At 36.6% G+C, this 21,052-nt stretch overlaps 1 protein-coding gene across 1 annotated transcript in view; it reads left to right on the top strand.

The window, feature by feature from the left end:
• Nucleotides 1-21,052, top strand: part of LOC148215107 (uncharacterized) — a 137,551-nt gene that overhangs the window by 87,641 nt on the left and 28,858 nt on the right. Inside the window, exon 4 of the mRNA XM_088144516.1 lies at nucleotides 20,714-20,794. Coding sequence (XP_088000642.1) covers nucleotides 20,714-20,794 — 81 coding nt within the window. The remainder of the gene's footprint in view (nucleotides 1-20,713; nucleotides 20,795-21,052) is intronic.

Genomic DNA, 21,052 nt, shown 5'->3' with positions numbered 1-21,052 from the left:
TTATGCATGAAATAGTGTTTCAGTGTACTTTATTACCACAGGAATGTTGATGTACAGTAGATAACTAACAGAATACAATAAAATTGACATATGTACCACAACAAGATGGACCTATGACACACATGGTTGTAATAATACTAACCAAAAAGGGAAGGGAGGTGACACTACTGATATGGTTTGTATCAACATACAAATCAGATTAAGTTACAACGTAGTTTCTAAAGGAAGGAGCAGGATGTGAATGAATAGATTGGTATATACAAGGAAGAAATTTAGGAAGAGAGCTAGGAAGTTGGAAAAAGAGTTGATTGGAAAACTAAAAAAAATGGTTGAAACAATAAGAGATCAGAAAGATACATAAGCTACTAACAACTCGTTTCTCGCTGAATCTGCTGAAGTTCTTCAGATGTTCCTACTCATGTATAGCAGAATTTACAAAAGACAGAGTATAGTGTGTGGAAAAAATTTAAGATTCTATAATCCTCCCTCAAAGAAATGTGATTGGAATCCCTTGATAAGCCATTCTCTGTATTAGAAGACACCCTAATTTCTTTTCTTGCCATCCTAGTATTTCTTTTTAGCCCCTGAAAAGTGAAAGCAAAATAGCAGTAGCTTACTAACAGTCTGCTTTTCTGCAGCCCTCAGAAGTGCTTAATTGCTTCCAAAGCTTTCCAAAGGATGTAGTTAATTGTACTTCAGCTCAAGAAGCCACAGTGATCCAGTTCAGCTCAAATGCCCCAGTTTGACTTCAGAGCCTGCTGAATCTGATACATATTCTGTATATTAATCCCAGTGCTATTTAAATTCCCTTTCTACATTTTCTTTTTAAAGAGTTTTATTTTATTTTGAAACCACAGATTTTCCATTGTTCTATCACATAATTGGTAAAAGGGAAGTGATAACACTTTGCTTGCATTTAAGGAACTAATAGTCCATGGAAGGTGGCTATATTTCATGTAAATGAGGTGCTCTGCACCTCAGAGATGGTACTATTTATCTCATCAAGGTGCAGAATGCTTTGTTTTGTCTCATCAAGGTTTTTCGCATCAGTTCTGATGCTTCCTCTGGCAAATACATGTAGATGCCCCTTCCAGCTTCTGGAAATGTCAGAGGAGACTCCAGAAGTCACCTGAAACTCTCGAAAAGTGAGAGGGAGATACTTTGCAAAACGTCTTCAAACAGGTGCTTCTCTCAAAGCATCACTGAAGTGAAACACCTGTTTGAAATTTTGAAGATCCATAGTAACAAATATTCAACATTCAGTATCCCTGTGTATTAAATACACATTAAATGGATCAATACAGAGTTATTTTATCAGTATGTACTTTAAAGGGCAATAGCCTGGAGAGATGTCTGTCTCAAAATCCTAGTGAGCTTCAGGCCCTCATGCTCATATCATATATCACTGAATAACATCATGATAAGTGTATTAGCTTAAAATAGCAGAGTGTTGGGGTCAGCAGAGGGAAACTTGGATTATTACAGACAGTTTGTACCAATTAGAAAAGTTCAAGCAGTTACCTAAATACCTGAGGCTGTTTTCTTGCTTTCAAAACTGGAGGAAAGGTCTACTTCATCTCTGAAGATTAATTGCATTCAGTCTGGTGATTGACAGTTAAGTTTACAAAAGGTTATAAAAGCCCTAAGGGTCACCCTAGCCAAACACCAAGGTTAGAGAAGCAAGATTCCTGAACAATAAAACAACACACGAAAAAGAGAAATGTTGTTTAAGGGTGTGTGTTTTTTTTTAATTCACCCTAACAGGAAAGGAGAACAACTGATGCTTGGTTGACCCACAGCAAAGACTACCAGCATCAATTCTAATTAAAATTAGAAAATAACCCAGATCTAAACCCTCTAGCATCCTTTTATGAAGTGTATTGGGGAATGTAAATGGATACTTCTGGATCTTTGGTAATATTCATAGTCCATGCATTGGCAATGTTATTGACAAGACCTCTTTTTACATCCTACTAATTACTAATTCTGAGCACCTGAAGTCCTAGCATCCAAGTTAATTCCTTGCTTCTCATGGCAAATCTCTATCAGTTTGCATCAACTTCACTTATTTCCCCAACTTTATTGTAACTTCTTAGGTTATACTTCAAAATTGTTTAAGTAATCAGACACAAATTAATTTGAAATAATAACTGAAAGGCTGTGAAGCTATTGTGCTCTATATTTAATTTCTTTATTTTCTAATTAAATAAAACATTATTTTCAATCTGTTGACAAAGATTTTTAAGTAACTATTTATGGAGCTGTAGTATCTTAGGATATGTAACACTTTTCCTGAATGTTTTAAAGGATGGTATTACTCATAATGTGGTTGCTGGAAAAAAGATAGAATACATACCATATGCAAGATGGTAGTATCAACACAAAGATTTGTTGTTGTTGTTTTTGAGAGTGGCTAAAGTAATTTTAAAGTCCTGGTTTCAATCTGTCAGAACAACCAGTACAAGCATATAAATTCTAGAAAAAATAAGTGTTTACTGTTCCCTATCTTTTTTGAAACCACAATAGCAATCCAGATGTAATTTCTCTACATGATGATAGAGCTGTCAGACATACATAGTCCCATGTATAAGACTGTGTAATTGGATTTCAGATTTTCTGTGGAAACATGCACAGAAGTTGTATATTTCAAGGCACGCCAATTCAATCATACTATAAAGAAAAGCCAAATAACCGTTGACAGGTTAAAGTGGATTTTATTCTTGGTTATCCAATATAAGAATAAAAGTCTTTAGCAGCAATGAACTTTACTGTGATTTTGTATGTACATGAGTATTAAACTTTGATGGAACACTTTGGGTTCCTTTCTCTGTCATCAGGACCACAACGTTAAGTAATCATTACATATATTTACAGGTAGTCCCCAGTTTAAGAACAAGTTCTGTTCCCAAGGTCTGTCCTTAGGTCAGACTTGTATGTAAGCCAGAACAGTACTGTTGTATAATACTGTATAGGTAATATTGTGTAATTAATTCGAACCTTGTGTATTTAACTTGAATCATTATGTATTTAACTTGAATTTTGCTACAATAGGCTCCGTTCTTAACTATAGGTCATCTGTAACCCTGGTGTTCTTAACCCAGGGACTACCTGTATATGAAAAGTCCATGACTATCCATTTTCTTTTGCAAGGATCAAGTGAATAATAGGTTTAGTCTGTAAGAGAAGTTAGTGAACACATTATGTGAAAAAATTGGTTACTTAAACATGTGAAATCATAAAATTGGGTGATAATGCATAGAGAATCCAAGATTTTTTTAAAAAAAATGATCCCACAGTTTGTAGGTCAAACATCATTCAACAATGTCAGCTCTCATCAAAATTATTTATACTACAAAATAAGGTTTGTTCACTAATACCAATACCAATACCAATACTTTAATGGCCAAGTATAAAACATACACAAGGAATTTATCTTCGGTGATAACAGCAAAATCAACGGTGCATTTGGATAAGAGCAAAAAAAAGATCACATGGTATTCAGCAAAGCAATGGCACGAGGGAAAAAACTATTCTGATGTCTAGATGTTTTAACATAAGGAGCTCTATGGCGCCGTCCTGAAGGAAGAAGTTGGAACAGATTGTACCCAGGATGAGAAGAGTCTGCAGATATCCTCTCTGCCCTCCTTTTGACCCTCACAGTATATAGTTCTTCTATAGAAGGCAGATGGATTGCAATGATCCTTTCTGCAGACTTAACTATTCGTTGGAGTCTGAGTCTGTCCTGTTTGGTTGCAGAACCAAACCAGACAGTTATAGAGGAGCAGATAACAGACTCAATGATTCCCCTATAAAACTGCCCCAAGAGCTCCTGGGATAATTTAAACTTCCTAAGTTGCCGCAGGAAAAACATCCTTTGCTGTGCCTTTTTAATAATGGCTGTAATGTTATACGTCCATTTCAGGTCTTGGGAAAGTATAGAGCCCAGGAACCTGAAGGACTCTACCACTGATACTAGACTGTTAAGTATAGTAAGGGGAGGAATAGGAGAAGGATTCTTCCTAAAGTCCACAATCAACTCCACGGTCTTAAGTGTATTCAGTTTTAGGTTATTACTACCATACCACAAGACCAGCTGTTGAACCTCCCGTCTATATGCTGACTCATTTCCATTTTGAATTAAACCAATGACAGTTGTATCATCTGCATATTTCAAAATTTTAACAGAAGAGTCCTTTGAAATGCAGTCATTGGTATAAAGGGAAAAAAGCAGTGGAGAAAGCACACATCCCTGAGGGGCACCAGTACTGATTAACCGAGTACTGGAAATAATTTTGCCTAACCTCACATGTTGTTTTCTGCCTGTTAGAAAACTAATAATCCACCTACAAGTATGCACAGGCACAGTAAGCTGGATCAGTTTGTTGTACAGAATTTCTGGTACAATAGTGTTAAATGCTGAACTGAAGTCCACAAAAAGAACTCGTGCATAAGACCCCGAAAGTTCAAGATGTTGCAGAATATAGTGAAGGGCCATATTAACAGCATCATCCACTGACCTGTTCCCCCGATAGGCAAACTGCAGTGGATCTAACAGGGGATCCGTGATGGCTTTCAAGTGAGCCAACATGAGCCTCTCAAAGGTCTTCATGACCACAGATGTCAATGCAACCGGTCTGTAGTCATTCAGCTCACTAATGGGGGATTTCTTAGGAACTGGGATGATTGTAGAACTCTTAAAACAAGAAGGAACATAGCCCGTCTTCAGTGATTTGTTAAAAATATGCGTGAAAACGGGGGCCAGTTGTTCTGCACAGACTTTCAGACATGAGGTAGTCACACCGTCTGGACCTGGAGCTTTTCCAATCTTTTGCTTTTGAAGCAAACCTCGCACTTCTTTTTCCAGGATCACCAGAGGTAAGGGACCCGGGGGATTGGGGAGAGGTAAAGAAAAATCGAGTACTGATGATGTATCCGAGATACAATTGGCAGCCGCAGATATCAATTGATCATTCTCAAACCTGCAATAAAACCTGTTGAGATCGTCTGCCAGTTGATGACTCTCTTCAATCAGGAGAGGTGGGTGGTTGTAGCCGATGATGTTCTTCAGGCTCTTCCACACAGTTGCAGGATCATTTGCTGAGAACTGACTTTTCAGCTTTGCTGAATAGTTCCTCTTTGCCGCCTTAATCTCCCTCGTGAGTACATTTCTAGTCCGATTATACCTAATCCTGTCCCCACTCCTATGGGCCTCCTCCTTGTCCCGACGCAGCTGTTTGAGCTTTGCTGTGAACCACGGTTTGTTGTTGTTATAAATAAGTATGTTTTTAGTGGGCACACACATGCCCTCACAAAAGCTAATGTATGAAGTCACAGCATCAGTATACTCATCCAGATCTGCAGAGGCAGCTTCAAAAACATTCCAATCTGTACACTCCAAGCAGGCCTGTAGGTTTAACTTAGCATCATCAGACCATAACTTCACTGCTCTGATCACAGGCTTTGCAGTTTTAAGTCTCTGTCTATAGGTGGGAATAAGATGAATCATACAATGATCAGATGAGCCAATTGCTGCTCGATATAGAACGGTAGGCTCCTTTTAGTGTGGTGTAGCAATAATCCAATATATTCTTGCCCCTAGTAGGACAACTAACATGCTGTATGTATCTAGGCAACTCGGTAGTAAGATCAGCACCATTAAAGTCTCCTAAAACAATGAGTAAAGAGTCTGGATATTTCTGTTCTATACTGACTATCTGATCTGTTAAAGTCTGTATTGCACTATCTGGAGAAGCAGGAGGTATATAAACTCCGACCAAGATGAATGAAGAAAATTCCCGTGGAGCATAGTACGGTTTGCAGTTAATAACCAAAGTCTCTAAGTGCATACCGCAAGATTTATGTAAGATTCTAATGTCTCTACACCAACGGGTATTAACATAAAAGCAGATTCCACCTCCTTTTTGTTTGCCCGATGACGCTGTAACTCGATCTCCCCTATAGAGATGAAAGCCTGAAAGTTGTAAGGATCTATCCTCCACCAGATGATTAAGCCATGTTTCAGTGAAACAAAGGGCTGCAGCATTTAAGAAGTCAGAATTATTCCGATTTAAGATGGATAGTTCGTCCATTTTGTTGACTAATGAACGTATGTTTGTTAAATATATTGAAGGAAGAGGAGTTCTGGTTCGTTGCTTTCTCAGTCTTACCAAGATTCCAGCTCGCTTTCCCCTTCGTCGGTATCTCACATATCTACGCTTAGCTCCCAGGCTGCTGCTGCAGGAGCTGCTGCTGACAAAGCTGCTGCCGAAGCCGAGGGAAGCCGCCGCCCCCGCAGTCAGAAAGTCCACAATAGCACTCCCACAGCCATGAAAAACAGGAGGAGTTGTATAAACAGAATGCTGTCTGATATTTAAAAGTTCATTTCTAGAATATGTAATCTGCAAAGAGCTGCAGAATACAGAGAAAAACACCAAACCCACCAAGGAGCGTTTCACCGAGGCTGCCACTCACGGCGCCATCTTGAAGTCAAGTAATGTCATTCTTACACATGGTCACCGTTTAATGTGGACCTTTGGACATGTGGAAGGAAGATCAGTGCTTGCTGAATGAAGCTCATAAACAGCATGCTAAGTTCTAGCCCACAAATATCCTCATGGATATATAGTCCTCTGCCATACAAGTAAAGCTAAGCCAGAATGTGGATATGAGCATGAATACAAACAATGCCCACATATGTTGAGCTGGTTTTTATATGCTAAAAGTGTTGCGGTGAAAGTCACGTGTGCTTTATTGAACCTAATCACATTAAGTTTTATACACTTACAAAATGCTGTGAAATGATCATATTAACTAAGGTGATAAAAGCAACTAAGACCATGTGTGTACATCCATGTCCCTTTCAAGCTCGGTTGTACTGATGCTGCGTACATATACCTGCATGCAGCTGATCTTTGTCCTTATTTAATGAACTTATTTAATTTCTTGTGATGTTGTTTTTTTCCTTCAATCACAGATGAAAGCCCTGATTGGGAAGTATCAGGCCCCTGCTTCAAGCACTTTGCGTATCTGTGGTGTGCGTGTGCACATGTATTAGGGCCATTCAGTGCTTCAGATCTCATGTCAAAAGGAAATCACATAGCTGTTATCATAGCACCTTTGTGGAAGCAGAGCTGAAGCTCTGCAACGCATATAGTGCAAAAGTGTAGGCACACCTGGTCATTTGTGTGTTTCAGTGAATCTCTAAGCAAACAGAAGATGATGCAACCAATAATGGGACAAAGTGAAACATGACCTCTTTCTGCAAATGCAAATACATACTTACTATTTAGTGCAGCTGATTACAGATTCAATATAAGAATATGGCAAGTGAAAAAAATTGGACAGTCTTCCAATCAGTACTTGTAATATCTCCTGTGGCAAAAATAACAACTTTCAAAAGTTTCCTGTAGCAAGCTAAGAGACTCTCTGTTCTTGTTTTTTATTTCTTTCTCCCACTCTTCCTTGCAGAATTCTTCAGGTCAGAAATATTCTTATGTCTCCTTGCACGCATTGCATGTTTGGGATAGCCCACAGATTTTCAGTAATATTCAAATTTGGGGATTGCAAAAGCCATTCCAACACCTATATCTTTCTTTTCTCTAAGTGTGTGATGGTTGATTTAGATGTATGTTTCAGACTGTGTTGCTGAAAAAACTAAGCTTCTTGGTAGCATTGCCTGAAAACTGATCAGATATACAAAACAGAACACACAGTTCATTGCAAATATTGTGGTGATGCACACATCTACCCAACAACAGTGCTTATATAACAATGACCTTCATGTGGTCTGAAGAAAACAATTTATCTGACTTCATGAGGAAAATCACCATTAAAAGTATGCAAAAGAAAACCTTGATAAGCCTGAAATGTTTTGGAACCATTTTTTGTTTTGGATTGACAAAATAAAAATTGAACATTCCAGTCACAGCCTCACAAGATATATTTGAAAAAAAAAAGGTGAAGCATTTGAAGAAAAGAATACCTTGTCAGCTGTTAAGTGGGAAAGAAGGAGGTGGCTATGCTACATTTTGGGACTGTGTAGCAGCCAGTGGCAGAGGAAATACTGTGCAAGTGAAAGGAAAAATCGATTCAACTAAACTTCAACATGTCCTAGAAACTCATGTCCCACAGTTAGTGAACAAACTGAAGCTGAAAAGAGGTTGAATCTTTCAGAAAAACAGCAGTCTAAAACATAATTCCAACTCAACCTACAGGAAAGAAAAATGAAGATTTAGTATGGCCTTCACAGTTCCTGCCTTGAATACTATTGAAAGTCTTTCCAGAGATCTATTATTTATTTAATTTTCAGTATTTATAGCCTGTCCCAATCCAGCTGGGCTCTGGGTGGGACAGAACAAGATCAAAAGCAACAGTACAACAGAAAAACCCCAGTATGAGTAATAAAATATCAGTTTAAAACATCTAAGAATATTTGCGAACTAGAAGAACTCTGCAAGGAAGTGTGGGGAAAAGCCTCCAAAGCAAAATAGAAAGATTCTCAGTTGGCAAAAGGAAATGTTTAGAAGTTGTTAATTTTGCCAAAGGAGGTATTACCAAGTATTGGATGAAAGAGAGTCTAAGTTTCTGCATGTGTCATATTCAGTGTTTCCTTATTCTGATCTGTACGCAACTGCACATAAATAATAAGCACACACTGAAATTTGCAAAAAGTTGTCATGTTTAGCTTAGTATGATATATAGGTTGTGTCAGCTTCTGTTCATTTAGGGATGCATTAAAACAGTGTTGTCCAAACTTGGCCACTTTAAGATGAGTGGACTTCAACTCCCAGAATTCCCCAGCCAGCATGGGGGCTTAAACTTTTGTATGTAACTGTGTATTTGTACAGTATGTGCGTGTAGGTATGTAGATACAGTATGCATAGCTCTCTCATGCATAACATGGCACTGATAAGCCTGCCTTACTCTAGCAAAAGTACGTATGGATCCAAAACAAATCTTTTTATTTGGTTAGCCTAAGCAAGAGGCCTGCTGTATCCTACTCATCTTTAATGACAATTCTTTAAATGCAGTAATCAGATTCAAGAAATGCCCCCTGAAAAAGTGACACCACTTAAAGGTTCCTTTTTGGATGCTACCCTGGGTTTTCTGATAGGAATATTGCAATTTCATGTTGTTTTATAATAGCAAAATGAATTTTGAAGGTATTGTTCTCTAGTCTTAAGATTTAAGTATAGTTATTTTAAGAGGCTTTTATGCTTTAGGAGAGAAAAGGTTGCACAAAGCACACATATGAGGAATGTTAGCTGTTCACAGACTTGATGAAGTTATTTTTCTCTTTATGAATCTCCTCTTTGGGCTGAAAAATATCTTTTTAAAAACTCCAGCTTTGAAAAATATACCACTTCCTTCTCTATCCTACATATCAGTACATAACATAGTTCCTAGTTAGTGGAATGTGGACAGTATGTTGATTTACAGGATAGTCTCTAGATTAAAGGCTAGCTTGCTTAGAATAGCATGAACATGCCTGGGATAAATCTGGGCTTTGACTATGATTGTTGCATATTGGCCAAAGTGTGCTTAAAACGGTTGGTACTGTTTTTACCATAAAAAGCAAATGCTGTATGTGGCATGAGAACTATTAACTGTCTTACTAAAAAGAATAATATGAAAATCTCAATTGATCAGTGATGGGCAATATCACTGAACAGTCAGTATCTACTGCTCATCTGGTGATGTCCATGGCATATGACAGATTACAGTTTGGAATGTAAGATGACATGGGTGTTTGCAAGGGAGTCAAATCATGAACAGTACACCACAGGGTTGCAATATAAACTCTCACTCTTTTGTTTTTGTGTTGTGGCCTTGCATGTAAGTTCATAAGAGGTGGAGCTTATGTCATTGTGTCATGGCACACATTTCATCATATGGATGAAAGCTCCAGCTGCTGAAGATATCCATGAAGAAAAGTAAATAGTGAAGTATATGAAAAAAATAGATGTCTGTAAAAGAAACAGGAAGGCTATAATAGATCTGAATGAAGATGGTCTGATCTTGTGGAATTGAGTTAAGGAATATATGAAGAAAAGTAAAGGTGTCAGATTAATTATCAATGAAAAGGCTAAATGTATGTTAGAAAGCATGAATGTGTATCATATATGAACGTAGAAAGAGTATGTATGAACGTAGAAATCTATTGGTTGGTAATTGTTACAAGCTAATTGCCAATGGATTGTAACTGTGGAAGAACCAGAGAGTTTTGGAGAGATTGTGCAACATTCTAAATCAATTACATTGAGGGGGAAATTCTTCAGCTTCTTTACTTCTCTTCTGAAATACCCCACCCTTCAAAATAAAGGTTATAATATGACTAGTTCCCTCATTTTGACTCTGAGATAATTAAATTATCAATTAAAGAGATTTTACTTGATATTTTTTGTACCACCACTTAGAATGAATAGAGGCTCATACACAGTGGTTTGCTTAAGGTGAGTTGGAGCTTAATGAAGATTTGAATGGAGATTTTCTTAGTCATTTTTATATATTTAACTATTATGCTTTGCTTCTACCCTGCTACATGATGCAATTTTGTAAAATAAAAATATTTTAATACAAGTATATTATTTGTAAAACATTATTAAAAATATGTATAGTCTGTTCCTAGCAGAAAAGGCTTACAGAGCAGTTCATATGTGATCAGTGAAATCAGTAAAGTCCAATTTTAAAAATAGTGACAGAGCAGCATTAAAAACAAGTTTAAAGCCTTAGTATTTTTAACCAAGTAATCACCTTCACTTCATATTCTAAATCCTTGATGGATTATTTGCGTGAAGATATAATCATAATACTCCTGGACAATTAGGCTTTATGCTTAGTAGGTATTGGATATCCTTATATTAATGTAATTATTTGCAGTGAAGAAGCAAACGTAAGTTTCAAGTCCTCCACCCAGTTGGCCATTCAGTAGTTCCATTGTCCCAAGCCTGCACATGTTGAAATTTGCATATATAAGCATCATTAATGCAAATCTCTACTGTAACATAGGACATCCAAAGTCAGAATCAACAGCATGCATAATTTCAGGAATGGACCAGGATAGTTCCATTTTCTCTCTGCAGAATATAGTATTGCCCTTGGCACATTGGTGTGGGGACCTCTCATAGGCTAAAACTAGCCAATATTGGTTGAAGCCCTGTAAACTCCATTTGGTAGCTTTCATAATAAACAGGTAGAAGCAATTATTTCAATTTTGCCTTCCAGCCCAACTTTACTGACCACCATACTTTATCTACCATAAAGTAGATTTAGTGCCTGATGCCAAAACTATGGCCATTAGTTAACAAATGTGTATCCATTAAAGACCTCATCTGCAATGCTGACTTTACCTGCCAGTCCTGGGGGACTTGAAATATATTGCATCTCTCAGGGAATTTGTAACAAAAATATTTATTAAAGGTGCAGTGTAACCCTTTAATATTTTAAAAATGAATAATCTTTTTGAAGGGGATCTGTAGCTGGTGCAAAGCCAACAAACAAATAGCAAACAATTTGTTGAGATATAACCACCACCATTCATTTTGTGCTAGAGCATTCAATAGCTGAGAAAGGAAAAGGGCTCAGATAGAGTGCTTACCATTACTGGTAGGTTTAGATTTATTCTTCTGTTTACAGCACTCTAGTCTCACGCGATGAAATGTTAATTAGTTTTCTAACATTAAAAGATAGCAAGGATAACATTCATTTAAACATTCTTACAAACCGTTTCCTTACGCTCCATCTATGCAATGTCTAAGTTAGCGTTCAGCAACTTTTCTTGACATTTCCCTGTGTCAAAAGCTTATTGATGGGTGGGGGGGAAGCTGCTGGAGGGGTTTGGCTCCCATCCTATTTCACTCACACTACATTTGTCTTGTTTCAGTCTCTGAGGTGGCTTTATGTCTCATTTTGTCAGCTAGGAGCAAATGCTCAGCTAGCATATGTGCTGTCTGCAAAAGCGTGCAAATATCTTTTCTTAATTGTACAAGTGATAGAACAAAATGTAAATGTTTTCTGTCCAAACTAGATTTCTTTCCCTGCACTCATTATAAGCAGGGATTGTAGAATTAAGTCATTGGGACAAAAATGAATTTTAAAACATATTTTAAAATACAGATGAATGTAATCAAGACTCCCCATAGATTGTTTGTTTGTTTATTTATTTATTATTAAATTTATATACCGCCCGTCTCTCTGAGAGGGTGACTCTGGGTGGCTAACAACTAAAAACCAAGACAATTAAAAACAATACAAATATAAATATTCCCCCAATTAAAATCACAAGTAGCAATTCTATAAAAGCCAGTATACAATTCAAGATGATGGGGAAAGCCAGATCAATCATCCCACCAGCCAGTTCCAGCAATGCGAGCCCCCATCAGGCCCCCAGGCCATCTGGCATGGCCATCTTTTTACATCTTTTCAGAAGGCCAGGAGAGTGGGGGCAGACCGCACCTGAGGTGGCAAACTGTTCCACAAGGCAGAGGCTACAGCAGAAAAGGGCCTCTTCCTAGATGCTGCCAAGGTAAGGTGGTACCTTACGACTGGTAAGATCTGCAACATGACCATTCTGCCGGACCGAGTGAGGCGGGTGGATATAATGGGGGCAAGACGGCTCCTCATATAACATGAGATAGTTCTCATGTTATTTTTTCTCAAACCAGGTTTCATATTTACAATTTAAATATATTGACAAATCTTTCTCTACACAACAGGGTCATTGTAACTGAACGCTTAATTCTTTATTGTCTCATAGTTTATCCGTCCAATACAAAGCGTGCATCTTTTTTGAGAGCAAAAAATGAGTGCGAAAAATTGGTGTTATGATTTACTTTCTATAAAGAAAACATTTTCTTAAACTCATAAAAATGGAGTGTTTTAAAGAGGAATATAGCTAGACACTGAATAAAAATATCAGTTTAAAAAATATCTCCTGCAGCTGTCTTTGCAAATGAATATCATGTGTACTAAGTGAAATTTTTACCCTCCTCCTCTGTGACACAGAGAAAATTTCCATGACAAAAAGATTTCTGTTTCAAACAGATAAGCATATTGTGTTGATTGTTGTTCAGTGCAGAAGAGAAAGAGGTAGTAAAAAATTGAAACCCAAACAACGCATGCTCTTTGTATTGATGTGAAGCAGTGGAGCTTCTGAATTTGGGAAATTAGAGGAGGTTTGCATATCAAAACTCCTAAGAAAGAAATTGTTGAGTTTGGTTTACAAGTTTTGAAGAGGCCCTTAAACAAAAACAAAACAAAGTGGTATAACTACCAAAGTAGCCTGCTACACATGCCCAGATAAAAATGTAGCCACTGACATTTTTAAATAGGTGCTTCGTACATGTTTCCAAGTATTCCAAAGGATCTCTTTCCAAGGTTATGCATAGGCCTACTGTTAGCAGTTCCAGCATGGTGGAATGGTTGATAGATTCCTGAAACTGTAGTTCAACATCATCTAAATGATGGTGAAAGGTTCCCTACTTTTTTTTTTTTAAGAACTTTAACAATTCTCTATTTCTGATGAATAACTAAAAAAAAATCAAAGCAGAAATATTGCCTGCCTGCCTGCCTGCCTGCCTGCCTGCCTGCCTGCCTGCCTGCCTGCCTGCCTGCCTATCTATCTATCTATCTATCTATCTATCTATCTATCTATCTATCTATCTATCTATCTATCTATCTATCTATCCTCCTTTAAGTTGAACTCAGCACCTAGCAACTTCTTGGCTAAAGCCATGTAGTTTCCTTGGGAACACTATGGAAGTACTTTGCCACTGACTTCCCAATCTAATTATTCTGGAAATTCTTGGCAATTTCCTATTGGAGTACTAAGTAGGTCTAAATATACTTAGCTTTCAGGATCAGCCAAAGTATATATGATGGGGAAATGTGCTTGTGTATGGAGACGGAGAGAAATATTTTTTTAGATGAGAAGGAGGAGGAGGATGACAACGACTATGGCAAAAGAAAGCAAAGATAGTACCAATAGTTATAGGTGCCTTAGGTGCAATCCCAAAACATCTGGAACACCACTTGCACACCATCAGCATTGACAAAATCACCATCAGTCAACTGCAAAAAGCAGCTTTACTTGGAACAGCTTTTATTCTGCAATGATACCTTTAACACCATCAAACATCTGCCTATCCCAAGTCCTTGGGAAGGATTCATAGGTGGATAAAAATGCCAAATCCAGTCTAAACATCTGGCTGACTGTGCAACCAACAATAATAATAATGACTGGTAGTCTTGTTATATTGAGTATCAGTATTTTGTAAGTACATCTCTGGTTAGTGATAGTGAAATGAAATGAAATGAAATGTTCATAAATGACTGTGATCTCGTGTTTTGGTTGGTTTTTTAGTGCAAAAAAAAAATTTTTTTTAACATAGAAAGTATTAGGAGGTTGTACTTGTGTTAATGAGAAACATTATCTTACAAAAAAAGAGCTTAGTACCCTCATTTCCATTTATATAGAAGATTGATTAATACTTAGCTAATTGGCACATGCAAATAGGGATTAAATGAATTTGCTTTTCTTCACAACTCAACAAGTATAATTTAGATCCTTACTAAGATTTAGGTTTTATTATTTTTCTAAGGTAATCATCTTTCAGATTGGAAGTAAAATATCAAAGTGCTCTGCTAATTGTATCTTATTTGTTTCTAACAAATTAGATAATTAACCTTACCATAAAGAAAATGGACAACCAGTGAACCTCAAATCTCTGAGGCTACATTCCAGCCTTTGAGAGTGCAATGGGGCCAAATGCAGTTAAGAAGCTATATGAATAATGTAATACTTTTAATAACGTCTGGGTAAAACAATGTTTCCTGCCTCACTATTTCTGAAAGTGGCTATGAGTGGCTATTTACAGAATGCCTGTTTGAATGCAACATATGAAGACATCAGAACATGAAGGACAACCTTAATGCCAGGATGGCAGTTCCTTGGGTTTTAACACACAGTAGCCTCAATATTATAGCAAGAAAATATGTGATAGCTAGTCCAATATCAACAGTGAAAACAGCACTGGAGAAGGTGTGCACATTGGATTATAGTGTTCAAATTCAGTACAAATGGAAGGTACCAAACTGAATGAAACTGCCTATACTATTCAAACCATTTTGCTGCCATAAAAAGAGACATGTTAAAAAAAAAAAAAGATGGAATATGCAAAATAAGATGAATGGGCAAAAAATGGCAAGTGCTGCTCAGCATAAGAAAATGTGAAATGGTGTATATTGGGAAAAAGCTTAACTTCACATAAATGCTGATAGACACCCAGCTGACAGTGGCCAAATAGAAAAGCAGTGTGGAGGAATTATGAATCATTCAATAAAAATGTTGACCTAAAGTACAGTGGCTGTGACAAAGGCAAAGCTCATGATAGAGGTCATTAGGAGTTGGATCGGGGACTTTAGCATTATAATATCTTCATAAAAAAATACCTTGCGACCTCACATGGACTAATGTGTATAATTCTTGACATCCCATTTTTAGAACAGGAAAAAAGGAAGAGAATTAAGAGAACACTAGAACAATTCTCCATTGAAAAACGAATTGTGTTTTATGTCTTTTTTTTTTTTTGGAAAACATCTCAATAAGAGGAGGATATGAAGGGATATTTAAAATTATGTTTGGTGTCATGATATGGACAAAGAATATAGTCTAATATTTTTGTGCATTCAGAGATGGAATATAAAAACATAAGCAGTGCCCTGTTGGATCAGACCACTGGCCCATCTAGTTCAGCAGTTTGCTCTCATAGAGGCCAACCAACTGTACAAAGAAGCCCACTAGTCTTCCCAAAAGATGGCCTTCGGAAGTAGTCACACTGCCATCAAGGCTAATAAACATTGATCCCCATGACTTCCATGAATTGGTCCAACCCTCTTTTGAAGCCAGCCAAGCTGGTAGTCAGCACATCACAGATAGAAAAGCAATTTACTTTGTTTAAGAATAATAAATAAAACCTGACATTCACTGAACCCAATGCTGAGAAATTCATTTAGGGTGTGAACACCTTCCTGGGACTGAATTGAAGCAACAGATCACATGGCTATAATATATAATCTACTTTGGGGGTATTTTTTGCTTTTTTCCCCATAGATCGTTGTAGTATTTTAATTGATGAAGAGTTGTGAAGAATTCAACATTCTCTTCTGTTTTAATTGGTTCTAATAAAGATGTTATCAATGGTGATTTTTTTTTTCCTTGATAGATCCACATGGTTATTTTTTTCCCCTCAATGTGTCATAATGCTAGAACTCAGAATTATCCACGAAAGATGAATGGTAAGAGATCTAGGACAAATAAGAGGGTGTTCTTCCCAAAGCACATAAGGAATTTGCTATCAGAAGGTATGGTAGTAGTTGTTAATTTATATGGCTTTAAAATAAGATTCAACAAATGCAAATATAATAAAGCTTACAAGCCATGATGACTATACGCTCTGTGATAGATCAGAAACATCCTATGTTTGAATATCCACTCCATTTGGAAGATACTTGTTACTACTAATAGTCCCAAGCAGAAAAATTATCCTGCATCTCTAGTTCTTATTCAATATGAAGAAACAGTATGTATACATGCATGTATGCATTTAATTGGTTTACATTGTGCTTTTCTTCCAAAAGCTCAAGTCAATGTGCACAGCACTCCTTCTTCTCACTTTGTCATTACAGTAGCTGTCCTGTGAGGCAGACTGAGCCTGGCCCAAAGTTACGTTGTGAGTTCCAAAGCTGTGGGTGGATATGAACCTGGGCTCCTTGGTTATATTTAAGCACTTGAATCACTACACCACAATCCTTTGTCACTGTTTCAAAGGAAAAGAGATTTTTGGAAAAATTCTCATGGGTGGGATGGCATTTTTGCAAGAAATAGGAGTGAATGTTCTTTTTTCCATTGTACACTCATCTCCCCAGGGGGTCTGCATCTGCTCCAGCTTCAGTTTAATTCCAAGGGAAGTTCTAATGAGGAAATTTATCCCACTGGGTTTTGTCATTAGTGGTATAACTATAGCAAAGTCCTGCCCTTGAGAAATTATTGGGAAATATTTCTTTCCTCCGGAGAAATTTGGATAACCCATTCCCTCAATTTATCTAGCTATTAATTCAATGAATAATTTCAGAATAGCATTTGTACCTATTAATACTGTGTCCTATTGAAAAACTTCCATGGGCATTTGGTTGGCCACTGAGAAAAATATAATGCTGAACTGGCATTGGTTATATCTATCAAGGTTCTTCATATGTTCCTAAATAGATTAGCAAAACTCAGGAAAATACAAATATATATATAATTACTTCTTGGTGACTGTTAATATTCTGATATAATTACTTCTTGGTGACTGTTAATATTATTTCTGGTTCTGCTTCTTTGTAAACAGAAAGAAGGAACTAATCTGAAACTGGGACAAATGAAGGAATGTTATGTCACAGGCACAATCCCTAAATGTTGGGACAGAAACCCAATCCCTAAAGAGAGCTGAACAGATAGCCTGATAAGTCATGCTCTCTTAAACCTACTCACAATTTATGTCTTTTTTCCTAGGACTGTGAGTCCCATAAATGTGTTTCTACTTTCATTAATTGCACAATAAATTAGGATGAATAAACGGTTAGTTAAATAACTTGCTAGAAGCTATTGAGGTCATTAACCAGATAACAGGGTTCATAACCTTTTCCCACTGTCACTGAGAGTACATTAATAAAATATTTTTATTATCTTACACTAAGGAGATATTTAATAACCCAAAGATTCTGACAAGCCAAAGGTGAGCATTTTGTACATGTGCATGCAAGCATATTATTGCATCCGGTTTTGATTTAAATATATCATAAATTCAACTGACTTTTAAATTTCTAAGAACTACTTTTTAATTAGCTGTTTAATACTTATTTATTAACAGAAAATATGGCACAAATCAACCCACTGAAAAAGAACAATGTTGTCCATTTAGTTCTCATGCTATAAAAAAACCAGGGAAGAAAGACTGTCTGTCTGTCTGTCTGTCTGTCTGTCTATCTATCCACACACACACATACACACACACATACACAGTGTATAAAAACAACTCACCACTGAAACATACCCTCTTTAAAAACAATCCATCCAAAAGCATTACTTCAATGAGAGAAAGTTAAGAAACAAAAATTGATATTTGTATTCTATATTCAGTAATTAACCAGAATACCACTTTACAAATTGGTAAAAATCCAGCTTCCCTGCATTCACATCTATCTTATCCACAAGTGTCACTCTTCCTGCAATCTGATCTGCCTGGCAAAGGATACTTAGCCAGTAATCCAACCCATTTGGAAGCTGGGGAAGTCTGTACTATGTCCTACATAAAGAAGTTGGCTGAGTAGGAGATACTTTTGCTCCAAGTTAATTCAACCAAAACAATGACTCTTGTTTCAAAACTTAAAAATCTTTTGTTCAATGCTAAGTAATATTTATTTGGTATACCTGCTCTGTTTTTTGTTCATGGAAAGCCAGGGTGAAGCTGTCTCCTTTCTTCATGAAGGAGAACATAACAAGCATTTACTTGGATCTTTCCTATGTTCATGTCACCTTTCTTAGAAAACCCGGATTAGCTAATAGGGCTGTGTAGTTATTTGGATTTGAGAGGAAAAGGTGATTTGGAGTATATGGGGGGAACACATCATACCTGTCAGCAGGTCCTTGATGAAATTATGTATTTTCCTGGCTCACATGGATGCCGTCATGTATTTTGGATTTGAGAAGGTGACGACAGATGTAATATCAGAGCTCCAACATACTCTAAATCATCTTTTCTCCTTTGAATCTGGATCACTGCACAGCTTTTATGAGCTAGTTGTCTGTTTGGGGACCAAGCAGGAATTGTTTGGTTCATGTACCGCACATGATGGTCATCTTCCTACATCATTACCCCTTTCAGCATCTTCATAGTATCACCAAGTTATCACTGAAATAATGTAAAACATGCCCTCCTAACTGATGTTTCGCACAAGGATTGTTGAATGACTCTAGAAGACAATATAAGCAACTAGAGGGGGAACAACCTAGAGGAAGTTGATTAGCTTTTATTGTTAACAGTTTGGTAGACAGTGAGTGCAATCAGTAAGTAATAGACTATTCTAGTGAGTATCCTGAAGCACAAGGGTATAAATCTTGCATTGGTTTACCTGTCTAGAAGACAGATTCATAATTCTTTCTTTCTCTAGAAACTAGTGATATCCCTGGCTGTTTGCATGTTTTGAATAATTGATTCTTTATATAACAGCACCATATGATGGGTGGTAGGGAATCAGAGGATTGTGTACTTCAGAGATATAGGTGTGTTATGGTAGCTGCTTGCAACAAAACTTCCAGCCTCTTAACACTTTAAAGACTGACACATTTAACAAGGCATAAACTTCTAAGGACTCAGTTCACCTTGTATAAATTACCTAGGCTCTGGATAAACAAAGACTCCATTTTTAATTTATTCCAACATTTCTCATTTTGAAAAATGATATGTTATTTAAATATGTGTCTTACACTGGAAAGACCCTGACATCAACATGAAACAAGCTGCAGTTTGTTTAGTAGAAATAGGCATTTCATCTCAACATTATTATTTGAACAAATTCAGATATCATTTCAGGGACTTATTCCTTCACACTTCAGTCACAGGTGAAACACAGCCTAAGGCTAAAGGAGTTGTCACAGTACTGAAAGCATCTTAAACATCTTCTTAATGCTAAACATTATTTCCTTGTATTAAAAAGATTACTTTTATCTTAACGGAATCTATTCATGATTATAAATATGAACTGTCATAGCCATACAAATGGGTCTATGCAAATGAATCATAAAACATTGCAAACAGAATCAAGGAGAAGATATAAAGATAGATAGATAGATAGATAGATAGATAGATAGATAGATAGATAGATAGATAGATAGATAGAGTCTAGATATAGATCTAGATCATCTATCAATATATATCCTCTTACAAATTATGCATAAATGGTGAAAAACTAGAGCAATTTGGGAAAAGTTTAGTCAATGGTATTGCTGTAAACTAGATTTAGTTAGATTTCCTTTTACTAATAAAAAGTAAAATCCACCATTTTACTCATATCCACCATTCTTTTTTTATTACCTATTTTCAGCACTTTGCATAATGCTGCTTACCCTGAAAGGGAATAATGTGTTAGGTATGAATGTATACTGTATATGTAGCTTTGGGGGTGGGATGGAAGAAACTGGTCAAGAACACGAATTGGCTTACATAGGTTTTCTAATTCATTGCTTTTAATGTATAATCAAATCGAAGTTTATTGATTAGCCCTTAGGCCATATCAAAATACAGAATTTCAAACACAAAATATTGATAAAACCCTATATAAAAACAAATCAAGTAAAATGGAAATAAAGTACCGTGTATACAGTGTAAATATACAAATAAGTAAGAGTACAGATCATATTTCCATGTCACCCCTACAATTTACCCCAATCAACCCCACATATGCAGATCTTAACCATATTGTTTTATTCAAATACCAAGCTGTGTTATATGTTATTTTCAAATTCTGACCACACATAAAATATGTTCTTTTACTATGTGATTCCCAATGGGTCACTTGTTTAATGTGTGATCCAAGGTACATATCTCTCTCCTTCTTATACAAATTACAGTCAAATAATATATGTGCTAAGTCTTCTATCTCTGACGCTCCACAGATACAAATGTGTTCGTTATAAGGAATACGATGAAACCTCCCATATCTAACCATTGTGCCAAGCTGGTCAAATCTTACTCAGGTAAATATATCCCTAAAGTGTTTTGGCATTTGTATCTTTAAATAGTTGGCAGTTTGAAAAGTATGCTTCTATTGGCTCAGCCATTTCAGATTGCCAACATTACTAGGGGTGGCTATGTCTTTCTGTGCTTCTATATCCAAGACTCTTTGAGCAGTTCTCTTTTTGACTTGTTCTTTGGTTGCACAAGAGACAAGAAGACCACAGCTTCTTATATAATTTGTCAGTTGTATAATCCAGAAGGTCTGTAATTGGGATTTT

This window comes from Python bivittatus, unplaced genomic scaffold, assembly GCF_059951505.1.
Source record: "Python bivittatus isolate LINGU-HERP-01145 unplaced genomic scaffold, Pbiv_v1 ctg000350_np1212, whole genome shotgun sequence".
NCBI classification, from domain to species: domain Eukaryota; kingdom Metazoa; phylum Chordata; class Lepidosauria; order Squamata; family Pythonidae; genus Python; species Python bivittatus.
This window is presented reverse-complemented; position numbering and strand designations above follow the sequence as displayed.